This window comes from Thunnus albacares, chromosome 5 (assembly GCF_914725855.1).
Source record: "Thunnus albacares chromosome 5, fThuAlb1.1, whole genome shotgun sequence".
NCBI classification, from domain to species: Eukaryota; Metazoa; Chordata; class Actinopteri; order Scombriformes; family Scombridae; genus Thunnus; species Thunnus albacares.
The window spans coordinates 8,456,330-8,478,041 of record NC_058110.1 but is presented as its reverse complement, the minus strand read 5'-3'; the positions used below and the strand labels follow the sequence as shown (position 1 = coordinate 8,478,041).

General features: G+C 39.1%; 2 protein-coding genes across 2 annotated transcripts; one reads left to right on the top strand and one right to left on the bottom strand.

Annotated features, from left to right (window-relative positions):
- The first annotated feature begins 4,642 nt into the window (after window positions 1-4,642).
- On the top strand, window positions 4,643-13,138 carry tmco4 (transmembrane and coiled-coil domains 4). The gene is made up of 14 exons (XM_044352641.1): window positions 4,643-4,747; window positions 5,383-5,533; window positions 6,325-6,499; window positions 6,649-6,676; window positions 6,772-6,901; window positions 7,270-7,367; window positions 7,608-7,751; window positions 7,934-8,053; window positions 9,209-9,373; window positions 9,678-9,814; window positions 9,972-10,056; window positions 10,427-10,544; window positions 10,720-10,837; window positions 11,956-13,138. The coding sequence occupies exons 1-14, from the start codon at window positions 4,705-4,707 to the stop codon at window positions 12,469-12,471; spliced, it is 2,028 nt and encodes a 675-aa protein (XP_044208576.1). The 5' UTR covers window positions 4,643-4,704; the 3' UTR covers window positions 12,472-13,138.
- Window positions 12,619-19,195, bottom strand: htr6 (5-hydroxytryptamine (serotonin) receptor 6). Its single transcript, XM_044352643.1, has 3 exons — window positions 18,183-19,195; window positions 15,267-15,401; window positions 12,619-13,631 (listed from the first exon to the last, which is right to left on the bottom strand). The coding sequence occupies exons 1-3, from the start codon at window positions 19,095-19,097 to the stop codon at window positions 13,275-13,277; spliced, it is 1,407 nt and encodes a 468-aa protein (XP_044208578.1). The 5' UTR covers window positions 19,098-19,195; the 3' UTR covers window positions 12,619-13,274.
- Between the last annotated feature and the right edge of the window lie 2,517 nt (window positions 19,196-21,712).

The following is a 21,712-nucleotide window of genomic DNA, read 5'->3' as shown; positions in this document are numbered from 1 at the left end:
TTTGGTAACCCCCTGACTTTTCCTCTAGCACTACTGTGAGGTTGACATTTTGGGGTTTTAGTAAGAACAACTATTCAGTGGATTGCTATGAAATTTGGTAAAGACATTCATGGTCCCCAGAGGATGATTCCTAATGACTTTAGTGATACCCTGACTTTCCTTCTAGTGCCACCAGCAGGTCTAAGTTTCATCTCAACATCTACAAGATGGATTGGCACATTCATGGTTTCAAGACAATATATCCTATCCTACTTAATGACCTTATGATCCCTTGTGTTTTCTACAGATGCCACCATGAGGCTGACATTTATGGTTCTGAGGGAAAGCTTCAACAACTGTTGAATGGATTGCCATAAAATTAGGTGCAGACAATCATGTCCCCTTCAGGATGAGTTATGATAAATGTAACTTTTCATCTAGTGCCATTACCAAGCCTAAACCTTAATATGACCTAATTCTTGTGAATAAACATCGGCTGTACTTGGTGTTTAGTGCTAATTGGTGTGGTGGCCAAACTCCTACTCCCTGCTAGAATCACCAAACCGGATAGATAATGCTCATCTGTTTCTCTTATTTACTAAAATGTTTGGACATGTAGGAGATGCATGTTTTTCATATTACATCAGCAGTGTGTATTTATACAATGAACTGAAAGAGTGAAATGTTAGAAATATTTTGTGGTGGTGCATTTGAAAACCACGACAAATCAAAATGTCACAGAGACGGAAGAAGTAAATCACGTGAGCAATTTAAGGATTTGAAAATGTTTTGTTTTTCAGATCCATCATCTATTTCTTATGGCTAGATGATGACAAGGGGGTTCCAAGTATGAACTGAAAAAATATGATCCACTATGTGTAGAATTGCACGTGATCAGACCAGCTTTGAAATTATCCTGATGGCATATCTATTAATTAGTTGAGATCTTTTTAAATTTCCTTTGGAGCCACCAAATGCAGAATTTTCTTACACACATCTCTTTACATGGTGGCTTTAAACTTAAAATTATATTTGCAGGACAAGGGATTTATTCATTTGAAAACATAAACATATTTAATATCAAAAGTTTGATATTTGTACATAGAATTCATTATACAATGTTGAAGCACAAGCAATACTGAGTTATGTAAAATACTGGGTAACAGTTTAAAACTAGTCTTATAATGTCACCAGAACTATAAAAACTAAAGCCAACACACTGGTAACAGAAGAAATGTGAGCACCGCGTGCCAGGGGCATTGAGTTCAGGCGTACAAATACATGTCCTGAATTTTATGCAAAGTACAGCAGGAGTTTACCCCTAATTATCTTTTCTGTCACTGCTTTCCAACATTCAAGGTCTTCAAAGTCAGACTTGGGGCTTTTATTTTTCCCTGATCACAAGTCAAGGCAAGATGAAAAGGTCAAGTCTGTCAAAGAAGAGCTCATACGGGTCCTGTTCAACATTTTTCTCTCACACTGCCTCTTATCTGTATATCATTAATTGTACTTGTTGTGTTTAATGTATAAATCATCATTTTTACCATACAAGAGGGAGATTCCACATCAAAACACACTATTGTTTATGATTTGTGATTTATCTGGCGCTTTGACTTGTTTACGACACACTAGAGATTGTTCAGTAAGCAATATAAACAGGATGCCTTTCAGAGACAGACAAATACAGCACACATAAGTTTGGTGATTCCCCCCACGACAAGGCCAGGATATTATTTTCCCAAATTACCCTCAACCTGGTGGAAGTTTAATCCACCTCACTCGCACACTTTTCCTGAGTTTGCCCTTTCCTCTTGTCATTGCACAGAATTCAGACTGGAAAACATGAAGGGGGATGAGAGCAGTGCCAAGTATATACAGTAACTGGGAGCTGATGAAGCAGATGGGAAGGGAGTGGGAGAGGAGCAGTCAAACAGATTGAAAACACCCAAGAGAAAGTCAAAGATCAACAGTACAGAGATCAGAGCGTGTTTATATGAGAAAGTGGTGTGTACTGTTTCAGAAAATAAAGCGATTTAGCAAAACAGAGATAAAATGATAGCCACATACTGACTGAAGCAAAGCAGCTCTTCCTTTAGGGCTGAAATGCATCAAATCAAACTATGTTAAAAATGAGCATAAGAAAGCTCCACTCTTGTATGATTATATTCTCATACTCAGCATTTATGTTACATTTATTTTAATTCTACCATATTTCATTTTACTGTACAATTTTACTATACCATGCATATTGTCCTACACTATACTATACTACACTATACATATACTATGCTATACTACGCCATGCTAACTTTGCTGTAATAACTACAATACCATACTACATATACTATATAATGCATACTATACTATACTATACTATACTGTGCTCAGTTGAGAACTGGTACTTTAACATTAGCAGGTATAAAGGTATTCCTGAAGAGCATCTTTTATGTGTTTTTTGTGATCTTGGTGTTGTCGAGGATGAATTTAATTTTGTATTTCATTGCCTTTGTACAATGACTTGAGTAATTATTTGTTTGAAAAGATCCAATTGAAAAATCCTGATTTGTTTTGGTTGTCTGAAGGTGATATGTTGAATTGACTTTTTAATGTGGAGATTTTTGTTTTGGCAAGATTTATAGGAGATGCTCAGCAGCTAAGACTGAGAACAGTGTATCCATCATAATAGGACGTTTCTCCCATGTAAACTGAATGCTTTGAAATGTTTCCTTTTTGAATCTGTTGTCATGTGGCCATCCTGGTTATTATTGTTTAGTGTCTTGTAAGCCTTGTAAGCTGGACATCAGAAAGGTGCAGGACACTTAAATCAATCAATCAATCATTCAATCAATCAAACTATACTATACTATACTCTACTCTACTCTGCTCCACTCTACTATACTATACTATACTGTATAGTATAGTATAGTATAGTATAGTATAGTAGTTATACTGTAATAACTATACTAAACTATACTACACATACTTTATTTTACCTTACTATACTATACTACATAGTAGGGTATGCTACTGTATATCTCATAGCTCATAACTCTTTGCACATAAACAAGATCAACACAGAATCCAATTAAATACCAGTGATTCCATATTCACTGGTCCTCTATTGTAAGCATCTCTTGCTCTTCTATCTTTAATCTTGTGACATTGACAACATTAACATCCATTTATTAACCACACACCGTAGACCAATGGCATTTTGTGTTGCATCCACTGGCAACATCTAATCAAATTGTTCCAATGTGCTTCCTCAGACTGTGTCCTTGAGTGAAGCTGTTTCCTTGAGTGGTTGGCAGGCAGCCGTCCTCATTCTGATGTATCTGAGCTTCTGAGAGAAAAGCAGTTTGCTGATGGCAGACAGACAGACAGTCACAGATGGACTCTGGAACAACTAGTCAGAACAAATTGAACTATGCGTGAACAGAAGGAAGAATACATTATTGTTTTACTACTTAATTAGTCAGGGAATTAAGCCACATAACCATGGAAGATTGTAAATCCCTAATGTCTATTGGCAGGTTGAAGCTGTTCTCTGCTAGACACCAGTGAAATGCAATACACCTCCTCTCTTTGTTTTCTGTGTTGTGATTTAATTTTAATATGGCACGGAAAATGAATGTCGCCATGAAAAACAATTAATTAAAGAATTGAAATGCAACACACATCCTCTCTTTGTTTTCTGTGTTGTGATTTAATGTTAATGTGGTGTGGAAAATTCATGTCACCATGAAAAACAATTCAGTAAACACAAAACATTGTCTTTTTAAACATATGTTTTTCTATTTAATTATGTCACTAAATGCACACATAAAAAATAAAAATAAAAACATCATTTTTTTATTTAGGCGTTTCACATCTTCCATACTTTTCATAATGAATTGGATTTCAAAAGGAGTAATCACGGCATCATCCAGCTAATTGAAGTGATCGTTATAATCAGGATTGTGGAGACAGACAACTGTGCAAAAAGGATAAAACTCAATGTTACACTCACACCTACTGGCCAGTAGTTGTACTAGCTCAGATTTAGGAAGTTGTGTCACTGAGGGGATTTCACTGGCTTTTTCCTCCCTTCATTTCATTGAAGAAGTGCCAATCAATGGTTCGTTAAACTTCCGTGACACATAATTGCTCATTCCTGGGTTAAATACGTAATTGTATTTCATTCATAAACATTTTCTCTAACAAAAACTCCATAACGTTACAGTCGTGATTAGAGCCCTGCTTTGTGCTACATACGTGGAAATTACGTCACTCAAAAGTTGCAAACAAATGATTAGTTCAAGTACAGTCGTAAATTTAACGTTAATATCTGAACAACCGCGTAAACGACTCAAATATATTTTTATCGCAACATGGAAAGTAGAATTTCAGACTTGTTTGGTGGTGGGAACTGCGATACATACGACAGGTTTCCAAAGTAATAATGATAAATCATCTCATCAAACGTGTTTTCATGTGTCTTTTCCTTTTTTGTTTTATGAATCCAGCACAACGCATCTCTGTGCCGGTTGACATCTAACATTAAAACATCCATAATACAAGCTTTGGTTGCATTAGTTTTTTGTGGAAATATTTACCATCAAAGGCGTTTGAATTTGTGAATGTCGTATAGGCAACATTTGTAATTATCAGATGTCAGAGCTCAGGAGGAACACTTGAAGGCAGCAAAAGTTTAGTGTACAGAGAGTTCAGTCCACATCTTTGGCCATGGAGAAAAAACACAGCAGTACGGACACCAACTTTGCCCCAGGTACCACATATAATATATTTATTAATTTCCCTATTACATAAGTAGAGTACGTTATTAAACGGACGACGTTATGAAAAGTTACGACTGCACCGTTAGCTAGTTAACGGCTGAGACAGCACGCCATTAAAACAACCAACAGCAGCTATCACTGTTGTATAAATTATACTTGTTTTTAGTTTGAATTATAGCTTAAAGGAACGTTAAACATCATTTGGGTCACATTTTATCAGCTGTAAGTTGAATTCAGGTCAGTTCATCAGAGAGAGGGTGAGAAACACAAAGTTAGTATCAGAGCAACCTAGTTCCTTGTAGCTGTTATCTTTGCAAGACCAGAATGAAACGCCAAACTACACTCAAAAAAACGGACAGTCTAATGTGTGTTTCCCAAAGGTAACATTAACATACTTTGTGGGACATGACACATGACAGCGCATCAATAATTGCGGTCTTCTGGTAAATTCGGCATGTAGGCAAATCCACCAAACAGCATTTAAAACAAAAACACAATGTTTTTACACATGATTAATGTGTCTTTACTAAGTTGCGTCTTTATGTGTCACGTGTATAGTTTCTTACATAAGGCACCTGAAACTGTTTTAGGTTAATAATTAACATTTGTCCATGTATAACCTTAGATCCAGGGGGGGCAGGAACAACACAAGATGTCCCATGTGACCAAAACCCAGAGGAAATTATCAGCAGACAGCTGAGCGAACAAGGCCGGTTTGCTTATGCTGCACTGTGTGGAGTCTCTCTGGGCCAGTTGTTTACTGGACCTGAAAACAGGTAACAGAGTCATGAGAGATAATGTCATTTTGACATTCTGTGTGTGTGTGTGTGTGTGTGTGTGTGTGTGTGTGTGTGTGTGTGCGTGTGTGTGTGTGTGTGTGTGTGTGTGTGTGTGTGTCCTTTTTAGAAATATCAATGTAATCATTGTGTTGAAGAGTGCCTGCTTCAATTGTTTTTCTGGTGAGCTAAAAACCTGCCATACACCCTCTGCTAATTCCACATAACATAATACCTGAGGGACTGGTGACGACTGGGAAGTTATGATTATGTCTTCGGTGTGAATTAATTATCACACCTACAATATTTCAATAGATACACAGTAAAAAGGGGATACTGGTTCTGTATGCAGCATTTTATTTTTGTTAACTGCTTATATTTTATACACCCAACAAGCACTTTATTAGGAACACCTGGGCAATGTAATACAATCCAATACAACAGCCATACCATAAATTCTACTTTTACAATGCTAATGTACCATATATTAACATATATGAGGGGGGCAAAAAATCATAAATATTCAATATAATGCACTCCAGTACACCACCACCACCCACTACGACCTTAATAATAAACATAAAGTAGAATTATCACCTCTATGACAATGTCAACAAAAAACGAAAATGTGTAGCCATTTTGAAAGAGGAAATGACACATTCTGCTCTTCCTCTTTCCATTTTAGAATAACCGTTTGGATTAATAACATTTTATTATCTAAACTGTAAATAGTGGTGTTTTAACGAAACTGTTATTCGACTTGAAGAGATGAGGTGTTGTGTGTTTCTCAGTATGTTCAGGGACCAGTACCTGCAGGGCTTGGTCCGCTGGCTGGACCTGGATGAGTCAGTGATGCCTGTCATGGGGGCTTTCCTGTCAGGCCTGGGCTTTGAGGGCTCCGACACGTTCCTCTCCATCCTACAGGCGGAACCACTGCTGGCTGAAGGGGCCACCCCCATCATGCAGGTGTTTGTCTCTAACAGACCATGAGATGAAGTTAAACTTCATCTTGTGGGAAGTTATAGAATAACAGTAATTAAATTATACGGCTCTTGTTTTGTGTCTGGATTTCTACAAACACACCCTTTCTAACCAGCTCATGCTTCGTATTACAGGATCTGGTGTCTTTTTCTGTCAAAGACGGTAAGAATCTTTTAGTGACTACAATGTTGAGAGTTTGTTTACATTGACATAAACCTGCTACTTTAAAACTGTCATGTTCTGTCATGTGTACTCAGGCCAATATGATGCCAGAGCGAGGGTTCTCATCCGTCATGTCAGCTGTCTGCTGCGAGTCTCTCAGCAGCAGCTAGAGGAGTTTGAAGAAACGCTGGGAGAGAGGCTGAGGGAAGGAGGAGAGGAGAGCGAGTAAGTTATGAACAGATGGTGGTATAGAAGGATAGATGTTTCATTTATATGGAGCCTTTTACACTATTAATAACTGGAAATTTAATTTGTTTTGCTTTGTTTTAAAATGCTAAATCATATGTTCTGTCTTTTTTGCTGAATCCTGTGTGTCAAACTATTTAAAAAAACACAAACCCTGTGCATGGCAGTCACACTTATATAAAAAATGAAAACATGACAGTTTTGTGGCATAAACAACCAGATTATTGTTTTCAAGATGTCACATTAGATGCACAACAAGAGTCATTTCACATTTTATTCTTGGAACCAATGAATATTTCAAATATTGCAGCTCAGTCTGTTGATCTGTCTGACTCTGCTTCCATTAGAGAGGAGTCCTCTCGGCGGCGGAGGAGAGAAAGGGGGCGAAAGTTACGCCGCTACCTCCTCATTGGACTAGCCACCGTGGGCGGAGGAACAGTGATTGGTGATTACTCCTGTCTCAAGTGCTTTTGAAAACTTTAAATGGACATTTGAACCATCTAGGAAGTTATGTGGACACATAGGCTTCAAATGATAAGCTAATCAACTAATAATTAAATCACCATAGAGTGTTAAGACTGGATAATGCTAAAGATTGCATCTTGCAACATTTAATCACACACTTTAAAGAGTTGTATTGTTCTTTGCGTATGTATAACTTTTCTCATCTTCGTGTCTTTGCCAGGTGTGACAGGTGGGCTCGCAGCCCCCTTGGTGGCAGCAGGGGCCGGTGCCGTGCTGGGGGCTGGAGGGGCTGCGGCTCTGGGATCAGCTACTGGCATTGCAATCATGGCCTCCCTGTTTGGAGCTGCAGGGGCTGGACTGACTGGTGAGAGTGATGGGTGACAGATCTGTGTGGAAAGAAATCAACATTTGTAGAATTTTGATTGAACTTGATAAACACACAATGTTTTTGTAATTTCCATATCCATTTAGTGGCTTTTCTCACTTTTTTAAAGATTATTTTACTCTTTTCTACCTTTCTTTCACTTTCATACTTTGTCTCTCCAGGTTATAAGATGAATAAGTGCGTCGGGGCGATAGAGGAATTTGAATTCCTACCACTGAACTCTGGGAAGCATCTTCATCTGACCATAGCAGTGACAGGTTGGCTCTGCAGTGGTAAATACAGTAAGTATTAATCTTAGTAATAGCAGTGATAATAATATAATAGTGTGAGGAAATCAGACAAAAGACGTGTATTTTTACCTTCTACAGCAGCTGCCCTTTCCATGACAGTTTAGCCTTCATTGTTCAGCTTTACTGAACACTGAATGAATCACAGTCCTGTTCAGTTTTTTTTCACCAGGTGGAGGAGGAGAGGAGGGTCAGTGCCAATGCTTCCCACCCCCACCAGCACATCATCTGATCACAACATTTTCTAGCTTTTTAAAAATTCCACTTTCTCAGTCTGAGTTTGTTTATGAGCAGTGTTTGCCACAGATTTGTCAAAGACAGTTGGACAGTTGTGCTTAAACTGATTTTCTAAATATTAATGAGACCACAACCCCTGAAATAGTGGTATGTATAAAGTCCGCTGTTAGAAAACAGAAACTGAGATGAGACAAGAATTAAGTCATAATAAAAAAAAAATCGCAATATTTAAAATATATAAGTTATAATAGGTTGAATAGGTTGCTCAGAGTGTAAAATCTCATACTACATATTTTTTCTAAGTCTATTAAGACTTTGTGCTAGTAACATTACAATTTTGTTCTCAAAATCTCAATTTTTTTTCCCCTTTATGTTGCCTTCATACTCAGTATTGGAAAAGAGCAACACTGTTGAAGGAAAAATGATCCAGGCAATGCTTTTTAAAAGACACTTCAGGTGGAAAAGAAATTTTGAGACATATTACAGGACAGTGCATCATAATGACAACATCACCTAAACAAAGGGAATAAAAATCCACCAAATATAACTAGTCCAACAAATATGTTTTGATCTTTTTTATTCAGTATCTTCACTCACCTAAGTCTAAGTGTTGTGATTGCTCATACGTGTGCAATAAATAAAAACAACATAAGTGTATTCTAACACCCAGCAAAGGTCTGGACATAATGTTCTAAAACTATACTGAGTCCACCGGAGATAATGCAAACACACCACTTAAGTTTTGCTTTTACATAAAACGCTCTCTTCCTCCACTACAACATACACTCAGTTAAGGCTTAGTACCCCCTTCAAATACAATGGCCAAAAAGCACTTAATTTACAAGTGCCGCTTAGTCGTTTCCTCAACTACCCTGGACTACCTTTCATAACAACACAACTGCTGTCCTCCAGGTTCGTTCCAGGCCCCGTGGTGCAGTCTGGGCGAGTGCGGGGAACAATACTGCCTGGTGTGGGAGTCACGTTTCCTCAGGGATCTGGGCTCAGCCATGGCCTCTCTGCTGGATGGTCTAGTCAGCATGGTTGCCCAGGAAGCCCTCAAGTACACAGTCCTCTCAGGTAGGAGGATGGTCAGGCAGGAAGCATTTAGTCTACTGAAAGGATCTGTTTTTGATACAAGCTTGTGTTTGTGCTTGTGGTAACATATTTTCTGTTCTGGACTTGTGTATTGTGAAAAGTCGGCGCTATTGTTGAGTAAAACCTCTGGAACTAAAACTCATGCTGATGATTGCCTGTGAAGACACTACATGTACTGTACATTACAGTACTATTTAACAAATACCTTATCCAGCCATTGTTCTTTTGTTTTATCGCCCCTTGCTTGATACTGCATTAATGTATTTCACACCATCACACTGTCCAGGCATCGTGACGGCTCTGACGTGGCCTGCCTCTTTGCTGGCAGCAGCCAGCGTCATTGACCATCCCTGGTGTGTTTGTCTAAACCGCTCAGCTGAGGTGGGAAAACACCTGGCACAGGTTTTGAGAAGCAGACAGCAGGTAGCGTGCTACTTCTTACCTCTGTTAATATACACTTTTATGTAATAATGTATTAATTTCTATGAGATAAAATGGGGGTTTTCTCAGTGAACACTGGGACAATGAACTGCTACTTCAAAGTGGTATTTTATTTTACTCTTTCTTTGTGTATTTGAAGGGGAAACGACCTGTCAGTCTCATAGGTTTCAGTCTTGGGGCCAGAGTGATCTACTTCTGTCTACAGGAGCTTGCCAATGACCAAGGTATGAACAATTTTATGTCATTTCTGTGGATTAAACATATTTTGATTCAGCAATCTTTCAAAATGCTCAGTATGCAGCATCCCTGGGTGGCTGTGGATGAAGGAATAATTATTATGTATAAATAATTATGACTTCTCTAATGGTCTGGAGTCATGACACTGTAATAATCATCACATTTTCTACAAATTCCTTGGTGAAGCAGAATAGAGTTTTTATGACAGTTGCTCTAAATAAGCATTTAAATGCGGTTATACCTTGTGTTATCAAATCTTAACATTATTCAGTTTGTAATTGTCTAGAAGTTTTTACATCTTACATATGAAAATTTGATTGAAAAAATAGTTTTATTTGTGTTGTTGTGATTCCTCAGGTGGTGAAGGAGTAGTGGAGGACGTGGTCCTCTTGGGGGCCCCTGTTGACGGCTCTGAGAAGGCCTGGGAGAGAATAACCAGGGTAGTGTCGGGAAAAATAGTAAATGGGTACTGCAGGTAATCTATGTTTACATTTTACAGTCATATGGTTTTGATTTACTTTTTGTTTAGTCACTGAATATTTGAGGTCTAGTGTTTTGGCTGTAGTGGATTTGGAAACTACTGTCTTGACAGCAGGATTTGTGATTAGTTTTGCATGAATAAATGACTTTCTGAACTATCCACTTATCAGAGGGGACTGGCTCCTGGGGTTCTTGTACCGAAGCTCAGCTGCACAACTGTCTGTTGCTGGGCTACAGCCAATCAACGACCAGGATGGGCGCATAATCAACGTGGATCTCTCGTCCGTGGTGAGTCAGAGCTTATGTTTAAATTAGGGCCACTAAAGTCAGTGTCAGTGGTTACCTACAGTACCAATCAAAAGTTTGGACTTTTTGGTCACTTGAGGGGAGCAGAATAGGCTGTAAACACATCGCTTATAAAGTTGTTATGGCAAACATGCTAGCAAACACAGGTGTATTTACACATCAAGCATACATAGAGCAGCATTAGCATTAATTTGGAGTCGTGTGTCGGGCCACCTGGATGAATGTAAGTCCACCAATCATTCTCTGTGTAGCTCTGTTTTGGACTCCACCAAATCCTGCGGGAAATACTGTATCTGACTTTTTAGCTGCTACAGAAATACTCTACTATAATATGTTTACTAGCTAATTGCTAACTGTCTGTCTGCTGTTTGGGCAAGTAGCATAAAGGTTTAGCAGTTTCTTTACTCTCAACAGCTGTCTGCTGCTTCTGAAAACAAGGTTAATGAGAGTGGTGATAGTGAACCAAAACTGTAAAGTCACGGGCTGTAAAAACCAAAACAATGAGCTGAAATACACTAAAACTCACTGCAGAGCTGAGAGGAACTGCAGAGTCAGGTGATAATTCTGTGTTTTTGTCACCATGAAGGACACTTTTCACATTACAAAGAGTCATTTTACCTGTTACTAAAATAAAAATATTGATCAGTGCAGCTTTAAACAAACAGCTTGCTGGGGATTTATTGGAAGAAATTGGTATTTTAGTAATTAATACAAATGAGTTAATTTGAATCGAAAATTAATACAAACGTTGATAATAACTGTGATAAAAAATGTTACAGTGAGATGTAATTTGTATGATGCAATATTATTAAATACAGAATCTTAGTACTTATGTTGAACCGGGTAAACAACCTACTGAACATTTAAAAAAAACGTCAAAAACTGTACTTGACATATTTGAAGCACCATACAGTACATACCTGGTTATGTTATGTGAGGAATAGGAAAACTCTTTGTACAAAAAAAATAGTAAAAGAACACATTTTTACAAAGTAATAAACCTTTCTTTTAAAAAATTGAGAATTATACACCGTAATTTACAAAGAGATATGTATCCTTTTTTAAGTTAAGGACATTAAAACCATGTTTCTGCTTCTCAGGTGAAAGGTCACTTGGACTACATGCGTCAGATGGACACCATTTTGGTTGCAGTAGGAGTCCCCACCAAAGAAGTCCCAGGAGCCTCCTTTGATCTTCCTCACTCTGTAACAGTTACAAAGGAGACAGTAGACGTCCCTGACCAAACCCCCAATGAGCAACAGGTGAACGAGACACAAAACCCAGCTGAGGAGGCGGACACTTGTACAGCAGAAGGTGGAGAAAAGAAAGAGGTGGCAGAGACAGCAGAGATGGGAGATGGTTGGGATATCCCTGATATTTCAGATCTGCTGGATTCGCTGAATGATCCAGAGTCAGAGAGTCAAATCGGAGCCAGGAACAATTTACCAGTTACTTCTGAGGAGAATGCCACTGATCATGAAACGCAACCTACTTTTATTGCCCAGTGTGACGGCGTAGAGGAGGCTGATCCAGATAATGAACACATATCATGGAGCTGGGAAGATACACACTGGACTGCAGAGCACACAGACCAACAAAAGAGGCCAAACTTGTAAAAAAGCATGTTACAGGACCAGCTGCTTCCCTGTAAACTCTTTGTCATCTCAAGTATTTTTTTCAGCATTCAAGTGAAAGTCCCTCAAGTGAATTGCTCTGTTTAACCACTAAACAGTGTTATTGTTAATTTCATAACAATTAAGTTTTGTGAATGAAGTTGATTTTTTTTTTACAAACTGTAAATAGTGTCATAATTTATTTTCTAAACTCGCTGTGACATCAAATAAGTGTAAATATTACTGGTGTTTTGCAGGTTTTAGAGGATGCTGTAAAATAGGTAATATATCTCTGTTCATTTCGTCCTTCTAATTTCCATCCATTTGCTTGGTTGCTATGGATATTATCACAGTAATTTGATTTCCATAAGGCTGGGGGCAATTCAGTGAAGGTGTCAGTCTTCTTCAAGGCCTTTCTTTTCTCTTTTCCATGCATACCAATGTGAAGCGCTGCCTTTTATAGAGTTTACATGTTAAGTTTACTTGAGCCATATAATGGCACTGATAACTGGAATTAGTCTGACTATTGGTAATGCGCCTATATCATTTTTACAACCACATTTCATAATCTGACACAAACACACACAATTCAACATAGAACATACTGAATTTGCATCTGAATGTGTCTTTTCAAAGACATTTTTCTGTTACCATAAACAATTGATTTTAATTTTTGAACACTGTTATTATTTGACTAGTTTTATTTCTCTTAGGGCTGCACCACCTTTGTTTTCAGTCAGAATCACTCTTCCACCTTAAACCCTGACATAATCACAACATACTAGCCGACCGCTCCATCCAGCAGATCAATCCAGGGTGTCCACCTGATTGGGCAGGAGCAGAGGCAACTCGATCCCAGCATGCTCTGCATCCAGCAGGTTGACAGCATCTGTGGCGGTGGCAGGGGGGTGGGTAGGGTCGGAGGCCAGGAGAGAGGGGGGGCTGCTGGCGATGTTCATCTCTCCTGAGTTGCGGAGAGAGAGGGAGAGCGCCGGTGAGGGTCGTCTGGGCGACCGTGAGGAGCAGCAGGGCAAGAGTTTTCCCAGAGCTTGCTTAAAATCTCTCATGAACAACGGGTAGATGATGGGGTTCATTGTGCTGTTGCAGTAGCCCAGCCAGGTGATGGCGTCGAAAAGAGCAGGGGGGACGCACTCACACACTGCCTGAATGAAGACGGTGGAAAAATATTACAAGCATTAAAACATCAGAAGTTCATTAAGGGTCAAATTTCAACAATGGAATATTAAGGTTTTACAAGTGGGTCCCTGTTATATAAACTATTCGTCCTTTTTGGGGAAATGTATATTTATTTGTTTTAAATTTATACTGCACATTCACCTATTTATTTATTTATCTACTTTCATCAAAAAACAGGTGTTAATTTACGGTACAACCCATAAATAAATAAATAAATATGTAATTAATGGATAAATAAATGAATACAAAAACATATTATCTTTATCTATTTATTACCCATTCATATATTCATCAACATTTCTATTTATTTTTCATAGTGCACATCTATTCATATATTTACTTCCTAGGTCCCTTTTCAGGACAGTTGGAAAATAAACAAACACAAAAAATAAATACAGGAATACAGGCAATATATATGCTTTTATCTATTGCCCGTTCATTAATTTATGTATTCCTCTCTTAATTACTTATTTACCTTCCCTGTGCCTTCAGGGCCCCTATAGATCTAAAGTACAGTAGCTGCTGAGCTGTGAAATAATAAAAGAGAAGACAGACTTACTTTCTCACTTATCACATAAGCTGTCAATCACTTGTTTCCTTTTAGAATATCTACTTTTCACTGAATAGGGAAGCGTGACTGGTAAAAACTGAGCTGGAACATAACCTCTAAGGCTAGTGAGGGACAGTGAAGGAGGAGACAGCTGTTAGAGGAGAGCTTCCAATACTATCAAGATGAGACAGGGAGGGGGTGGGAATAGGACAGAAAGGAGGGGTGCGTTTCACACACCACATTGAGTGTGAAAAGGAAAGCAAGCGTGGACACAGTCGAGTCTCTGTGCTGCTCTCTGCTATGTTATGCAGGGGAGAAGCGAGAGGGCACAGATGGGAAATCAAAATGACTGGATCAGTGAAAGCTTGAAAAACAGAACAAGTGTCATTACCAATTTAGATTAAGCTGTTTTTTGACATTCATTTACTTTGGCTGAGGTTTTTCATTGCTTCCACTGTTGGTTCGCTGAGTAATGAGTGTGTGTGCTCAGTCTAATTGAATCAAAAAGAAGAACTTAAAAAGAATATCAATTATAAATGGTACTTTGGTGTGTTCTTTTCTTGGTTTTGGAATGAGTCAGTTGTACCAAGCTGAAATGCCAGTCTATTTCCTCATTGGATAGCTTAGCAAGGCTTTGACGCCAAGACTGGCCAATACAAAAATAGATCGGTATCCAAGTGTTTTTTTTTTCTCTTTCTTTTGCATTTATTTCACACTGTTTCAGTGCCCACCACCCATATAAATTTGTGAGAAAATTGACAAAACAACCTCTGAATCACTGGGATAAATGAAATAGGAGAGCTGTTCCAAAAAAATAAGACACATAACAACATCAGAGTTTTTAAATGGTGTGGAAAATTGTTTCAAATGTTTATGGTGAAGAAAGCACACTGGGATGAGGGTTTACTGAAGGTGAAGGCAACCTGGATGAGGCTGTTCACCCCTTCCAGCTCATCTACCATGTATCTCAATTATAAACAAGCATAATTCCTCTTAACTACACCTCTGTGTTAAAAGTATATCTCTGGTAGTGTCTGGTACCTTTACTGACCTGAGCCATGTTGGTGATGAAAAAGGGTAGCCAAGCGCTGAAGAAGAGTCCCAGGAGGACTCCCAGTGTCAGACTGGCCTTCAGTGCCCTCCGACCCTGCCTGTGAGCCAGACGACGCTCACTGTTCACTGACGGCTGTGGACAACAGTAGAGTGAGAGAGAAAATCCCAGAATTATAGATAGAATATCAATCTCCCTCACCTGCATTTGCATTTTTGGAAAAGCTTCTCCGGGTACATCAATGTGGCCTCTTTGACAAGCTAGTTAATGGACAGGTTCAAAGTTTTTTCTAGTCGGTCTTAAAACAGATCAGGTGGCCATGTAAACACTGGAAGAGGTTTTCCTCGCTGTAATCATTCCTCCTGTTCATACTGGCTATTAAAAGACCCCCTTCAAATGTGCTTTCAATGTAAGTGATGGGGGCCAAAATCTACAGTGTGTCCACACAGTGATTTAGTGCAAAAAAGCATTTAAAAGTTGATCTGAATCTTATATGAGGCTTCAGCAGCCTGAGTTAGTCATATCAAGTGGATATCTGCCACATTTAGTCTTTTTAGCATCAAATTCCCTCTTTGTGTTTCCTCAGACAGTGTTTCCCTGTAGAGCTGTGGTGGAAGTCTATAAACAAAAAAAGGGACTTTGGCACTAAAAAGACTGTAATGTTGAAATATATCTACTTGATTTGACTCATTTGGACGGCTGAAGCTTCATATTAGCTTCAGATAAACTTTTAAATACATTATTCCACAGAAGGACTGTGGATTCCCCCCCATCACTTACATTGTAAGTGCATCATGAAGAGATCTTCTAATGGTCATTATGAACAGGAGGAATGATTACAGCAAGAAAAACATGTTTCACTGTTCATTTGGGCTCCTGACTGTTGTTTTAAGACAGACTTGAAGAATTGTGAACCCATCTTTTAATAGTCAATTTTGACTTCCTTTATGGATTTGCGTATAATTTCAAGCTAGTTTAAAAAAAAAAATCAAGTTAAAGTATGAGTTAGATGAGAAGATCAATACCACTGTCGCTAAATGTCAAATTGGGGCTAGCAGGTGATTAGCTTAGCTTAGCACAAAGTCTGGAAGCAGGGGGAAACTGCTAACTTGGCTGTGTCCAAAGGTTAAAAAATTCCACTTACAAGCACCTCTAATTATATCTGGTTTGTTTAATCCATATAACCAGTGTAAAAACAAAAAAGTTTGGTTGAAACAATTTCTTGGCTGTAAAACCAAACTCTTAGTTTTTACATTTCTTAAACAAATGAGATATAACATGTTAATTAGAGGTGCTAGTAGGCAGATTTTTCTTACCTTTGGACAGAGCCAGGCTAGCTGTTTCCTCTTGCTTCCAGTCTTAATGCTAAGCTAGGCTAATTGTTGCCAACTGGCTCCAGCTCCATATTTAGTGTACAAACATCAGAGCGCTATTATCTGATTTAGCCTAACTCTCAGCAAATGAGTGTATTCCCCCAAAATGTCAAACTATTCCTTTAAAAATTTTATCAAATACAAGTATTTTCATTCCTTTTCTTTTTCATTTCTCAAGAATATTTATAGTAAAAAAATATTAACCCCTATTACACTTGTTAGGCTAAATGTAGTTTCAGTGAAGAGTTGGAACAAGCTACTACATGTTACCTATGATACATGATGCTATGAGACAGAATAAGATGATTTTAAAGCTACTTAGGGGGGAAATTTTAAAAACTGTATGTTAATTCACCAAACATATGTGTGTGTGGGGGTTTTACTGCAGGAAAATGTGGCTATGAGGCTGTGATCCTTGCAGACAGGGGAAGCACATCTGACACTCTATACTTTTCTCACCATGATCTCTGGGCAGGTTTTACACCTCTTCCCTTTTACTGGGTCAAATGACAAACTGGGTTAAAATGACTAAAGAACAAAACATCTCCAGCTTTACATCATGTGCTGTGGTGTTATATCTACATGGAGATTGCATCTCTTCATGATTCCTCATGATTCTTTTTATAGCCTGATGATGATGATGAATACAGTTTTAAATTCATATGAGCACACATTTGTGCAGCATTCCCTCTATTGGTCCTTACCAATAGAGGGAATGCTTTACCTTTGTTCTGTAAATTTTCCTTTGCTCTCTATGGGTTCATGTTCAGTGACATCTGATGCATTATAATATCAGCCTTTAATATCATCACAAGCTCTTTGCCATATTAACATGTCAACGTGTCTTTATTAGTAAAAAGCCTCAGTGGAAAAGCTGTAAGCCTCCACTCTGGTCATGTTCATTGCTAAACTCAAAGGTGGGTCAAGAATCTGTATGTCTGTATGCAATTGTGCATCTTTCTAATTGCAGAAAACAGCTATCTGCTTTTCTTATAAGCTTGAGGGTAAAAAATATTATAATTTTACAGGAATTTACTCTTAAATGTAAATCTGGCTGCCTTAAATGCTTTCTAACAGCATATTTTAAGATGTTCATGTTTGAAGCATATGGTGGCCTTTAATACTAACCATAACCATCTCAATGTGCATAATCGCTGCACTTTGATGATGATGCTGATGAATTTAGGAGTACATTTCAACAGTATAAATGGAGTGGTATGAGATGTCGGTATGAGCAGTATTATGTCAAAATTTTAAAATGTCAAGAAAAAGTCAAGCATGACAATTCTTACAATAGATGAATAACTGTAATTTGGTTATTATCTTTGTGCTTCCTTTCCCACTCACATATCAATCTTTTTAACTCCTACTCTCGTGAATGGCTGCTCCACTTAAGGGGCAGTCCACTATTTTAGAATCACTGATGACTTTTATCAGGCATTTCATTTAGTAATTGTCCACTAGTTTATTCAATGTCTTGGGTAGGAAACCTGTATGACTGGCACTCATACACTTGCTTTACTGTCTGGTCTCTCTGTCTTACCGGTACATTTTGTGACACAGGAGGCTCCTGGTGACTGCAGTCATCTCCGTCCTGGTGAGCTTGCCCTGCTGCACCCCCAGGTGAAGGAGGCCGGGAAGGTTCTCCGAGAGAAGGATGAGGGTGTGGTGGGTGGCTCAGTGCTGCGACCCTCTTCGCCTGCCTACGTGCTGCCAGAAGAATCCGACAGTAGGTGAAGCAAATGGCGCTGGAGGGCAAAAAGAATGTGAGTACAGATGCCACAAGAGCAAAGGGCAGGGTGACCCGCAGACGGCACTGGAAGGAAAGGCCTCCAGATGGTGAATGCTGAAAGTAGGATGCTGGGTACAGTGTGTCAGAGTAGGAGCTGATGTTAGAACTGCTGACTCCAGGGACAGATGAGTGTCCACTACCATGACCTAAGCTGTGCCATTTCATCTCAATGGGCAGGAAGGAAGCCAGTGCTGCCAACCCCCAAGCAGCTCCTACCAGGAGCAACGCCCGAGGGAGGGTCATCCTCTGCTTGTAGCGTAGTGGTGAGATGATGAAGAGGTAACGGTCCAGGCTGATCACACATAGGTTGAGAATGGATGCGCTACAGCACATGACGTCAAAGCAAAGCCAGACCGGGCAAAAGGCTGGCCACAGCACCCAGGCACCACACAGCACATTGAGCATGGCTGGGGGCATGACCACCAGTGCCACCATTAGATCAGACAGGAACAGTGACACCAAGAAACAGTTTGAGGTGCAACGCAAAGAGCGATGGGCGAACACCAAAGCGATAAGCAACATGTTGCCACACACTGTCATGAGGATGATGACAGTCAGCATGAAGGACAGCAACCATGGGCCGCTGCCAGTAATGTTCCAAGCACTGGTGGTAGGAGAGCTGCTATTGTAGCTTCCTACGGAGCCAGACAAGTGAGCGTCAGCCATTGTGTTGGCTGGCAACAATCAATGTACCAGCCCCTGATGCTCCTCTTCAGGCACCACTCAATGATACAGACCTTAACCAGTTTGTCTGTGCAGCCAAAGTTCTCACTTCAGGGACACGCCACCGAGGTCTTGTGCTGACGAGCCATCCAACCCTCTCCCTGTCAAGGCTGAGTGGACTGTGCTCCACTGGTAAATATCTCCATCTCTCTTTGGCAGGAATTCGTCCTGGTGCTCTGTGCTTACTCCCACTGTCACCAGTACATTCATCAAAATTACCAACAGTTCCACTCATCTCTCCATCCTGGCTTGCATGTCCCTGCCTCATCCACAGCTAAGAGCCAGACTGAGCCATTCAATGCCTGCCAGAGGGTTTCGAAGCAGCATGTCACAATGATGACAGTCACTGGAGGAGGGCACACAGAGAGATAAGCTTCGACTAGGCATATGAGAGCAGTGTCGGTGACAGGAACTACTGAAGTTGAACACAACAAGGACCAATTCTCAGAATTATACGTCACCTCACAGAAGTGGAGAAGCGCAGCTTTCACAAGTCCTTTGCCGTGCTGGAGCTCTGCTGCTTTTTACAAGTCCTTTTATTCAGGGAAACAGCAAAGGAGAGCAGAAACCAACACAAAATCATGCAGCTGTCATTTGTAAGCAAGGCTCTGTTTATGAGTGGTATACAGGTATCATGGTCCTTGTAACGCTGCCTTTGTATCCCCCGCTCCTGTTAATCCCTGTGTCGGCCACTCCAGCGCGCCTCCCAGCCACAGCTTCTGAGAAGGAGCGTGTCAAAGCATTGAGCTGTTAATGCATAACCATGCACAATCACAGCCAAGAAATGCTAATTCTACATCATAGAACTGGTGTGGGTGGTCTTTTTCCATGTTTGGTCATGGAGTTTCTAAACTACTGAGATACAACTTTTATTACATTTTTAGAATAAATAATTCATGTAATTGCTTCATCCTCAAAGTTAGATCTATAGCACCAGTCAAAAATTTGGACAAAGCGTCCAAACTTTTGACTGGTGCTGTATTTGAAAAAGAGTTTTCTCTGAAATTGTACAGTTTACTTGAATTTATATAAATTTATATTTATATGTATAATTAAAGACCTAATATTTATTATAGGAGTCATATTTCATGTTTTTTTACAGCCAAGTCCAGTATCAATAAAATGGATACACCATCTTGGATTTTTTCGTGCTTTAATTATTTTCACGATTGAATCATACTAGAATTAATTAAACTTTAATTACATCAGATCCTTGGAAATATTATTTTATTCTTCCCGATTCAATAAACTTGCATTTTTTTATTTTTATTTCTGACATGTTGTTTTTGACAGATGTATTTATCCTCAAATCAGTTGTCACACCTGTGATTTCTGAAACAACTGGCTGCACCAGTTGATTTAGGTGTTGCGTTGTAAAGGGCGTATTAAAGGAGCACTTCACCAACTTTACACATGAAGTCCACTTTACTCGTCATGGGTAGAACTACATTTCTCAGCCTGTGAAACCAGTTGAGTAATATCATCTGTTGCTTTCTGTGACAATTTTCTAAAGATTAAAAAAACAAAAAACCCTGATGATGTCAGGTACTGTGGGAAATGTAGGATGTGTGTTTTGGGAGCTTGACCACATAGGGATTAAACATCGGGATGGCTCTACCTCTGCTGATTTGATTTAAACCATTCCTTTTTTAATCCCTTTTGAGTCCAACAACTTTATGGAAGTGCAATACCAAAATGCTGTAATACACCTTTTTGCAATCAATTATTTTGTATTTTGTAATTGTACTTAATTTACATCAATTGTGGACATTTGGAGATCAATCTTTTTTTTCTGTTATCAGTGTTAAAAAAAGTCATTGCATCCAATGTTTAAAACAATAAAACATAACAACTGGTTGAATAGTTTACTACTGGTACAATTTGAATGGACAGTGTAGGTGCCATAAATGGTTAATTAATAGTAGATCAAGGTTAACTTCATGAAATATTTTTCAGTGACTCATACATTTACCATTAGTGTTTAAAGTTACTCATTCTGCATTATTCTCAGTCCAAATAACAAGAAAGCATGATGATAATACTTCCCAACGGGAGCACTTGAATACTAAATGACAAAAACAAAAGCTTTTGTGGGTAAAATCCTGTACACTCCAGCATTTCAATAGCCTTGTCAAATACCAAACATAATATGCAAAGCTCTTACTTTTCATGCCCCCTCAGAACTGACTAATCTCATCCATCACTACTACGCCCGTCATCTGCCACATCAGATCGGCTGCTGCCAAACCTCTGACCCCCTTTCACCCACACTAAGCCCACCGCCTTATGGGACAGCGCTTGCGTTGCAGCCCCCACTTTCCTCCCCGACACGTTTCAGAAAAATCACTCCCACTCACATTCAGAAATAAACTGAAAACCCACCTTCTCAAAGCCGCATCAACACTTGACTCCTATTACCACCATTACATCTGGAGTGTTCATTGAGTGAAGTATAATCTGAGGTTGTTGTTTTTTTTACTACACAGTAAAAATTTTTTTACATGGTTTTCATCCCTTTAAGGGCATCTGAGGAAAAAAATAAACATTTGAAATCAGCA

What these genes read in the sequence shown, in the direction of transcription:
- tmco4 (XM_044352641.1), top strand. Translation starts at nt 4,705, where the DNA reads ATGGAGAAAAAACACAGCAGTACGGACACCAACTTTGCCCCAG. An exon ending in TTTACTGGACCTGAAAACAG is followed by an intron (nt 5,534 to 6,324) that starts GTAACAGAGTCA and finishes TGTGTTTCTCAG; the next exon opens with TATGTTCAGGGACCAGTACC. An exon ending in ACGTGGATCTCTCGTCCGTG is followed by an intron (nt 10,838 to 11,955) that starts GTGAGTCAGAGC and finishes TCTGCTTCTCAG; the next exon opens with GTGAAAGGTCACTTGGACTA.
- htr6 (XM_044352643.1), bottom strand. Translation starts at nt 19,097, where the DNA reads ATGGCTGACGCTCACTTGTCTGGCTCCGTAGGAAGCTACAATAGCAGC. An exon ending in CTGTGTCACAAAATGTACCG is followed by an intron (nt 15,402 to 18,182) that starts GTAAGACAGAGA and finishes TGTTGTCCACAG; the next exon opens with CCGTCAGTGAACAGTGAGCG. An exon ending in TCATCACCAACATGGCTCAG is followed by an intron (nt 13,632 to 15,266) that starts GTCAGTAAAGGT and finishes GTCTTCATTCAG; the next exon opens with GCAGTGTGTGAGTGCGTCCC.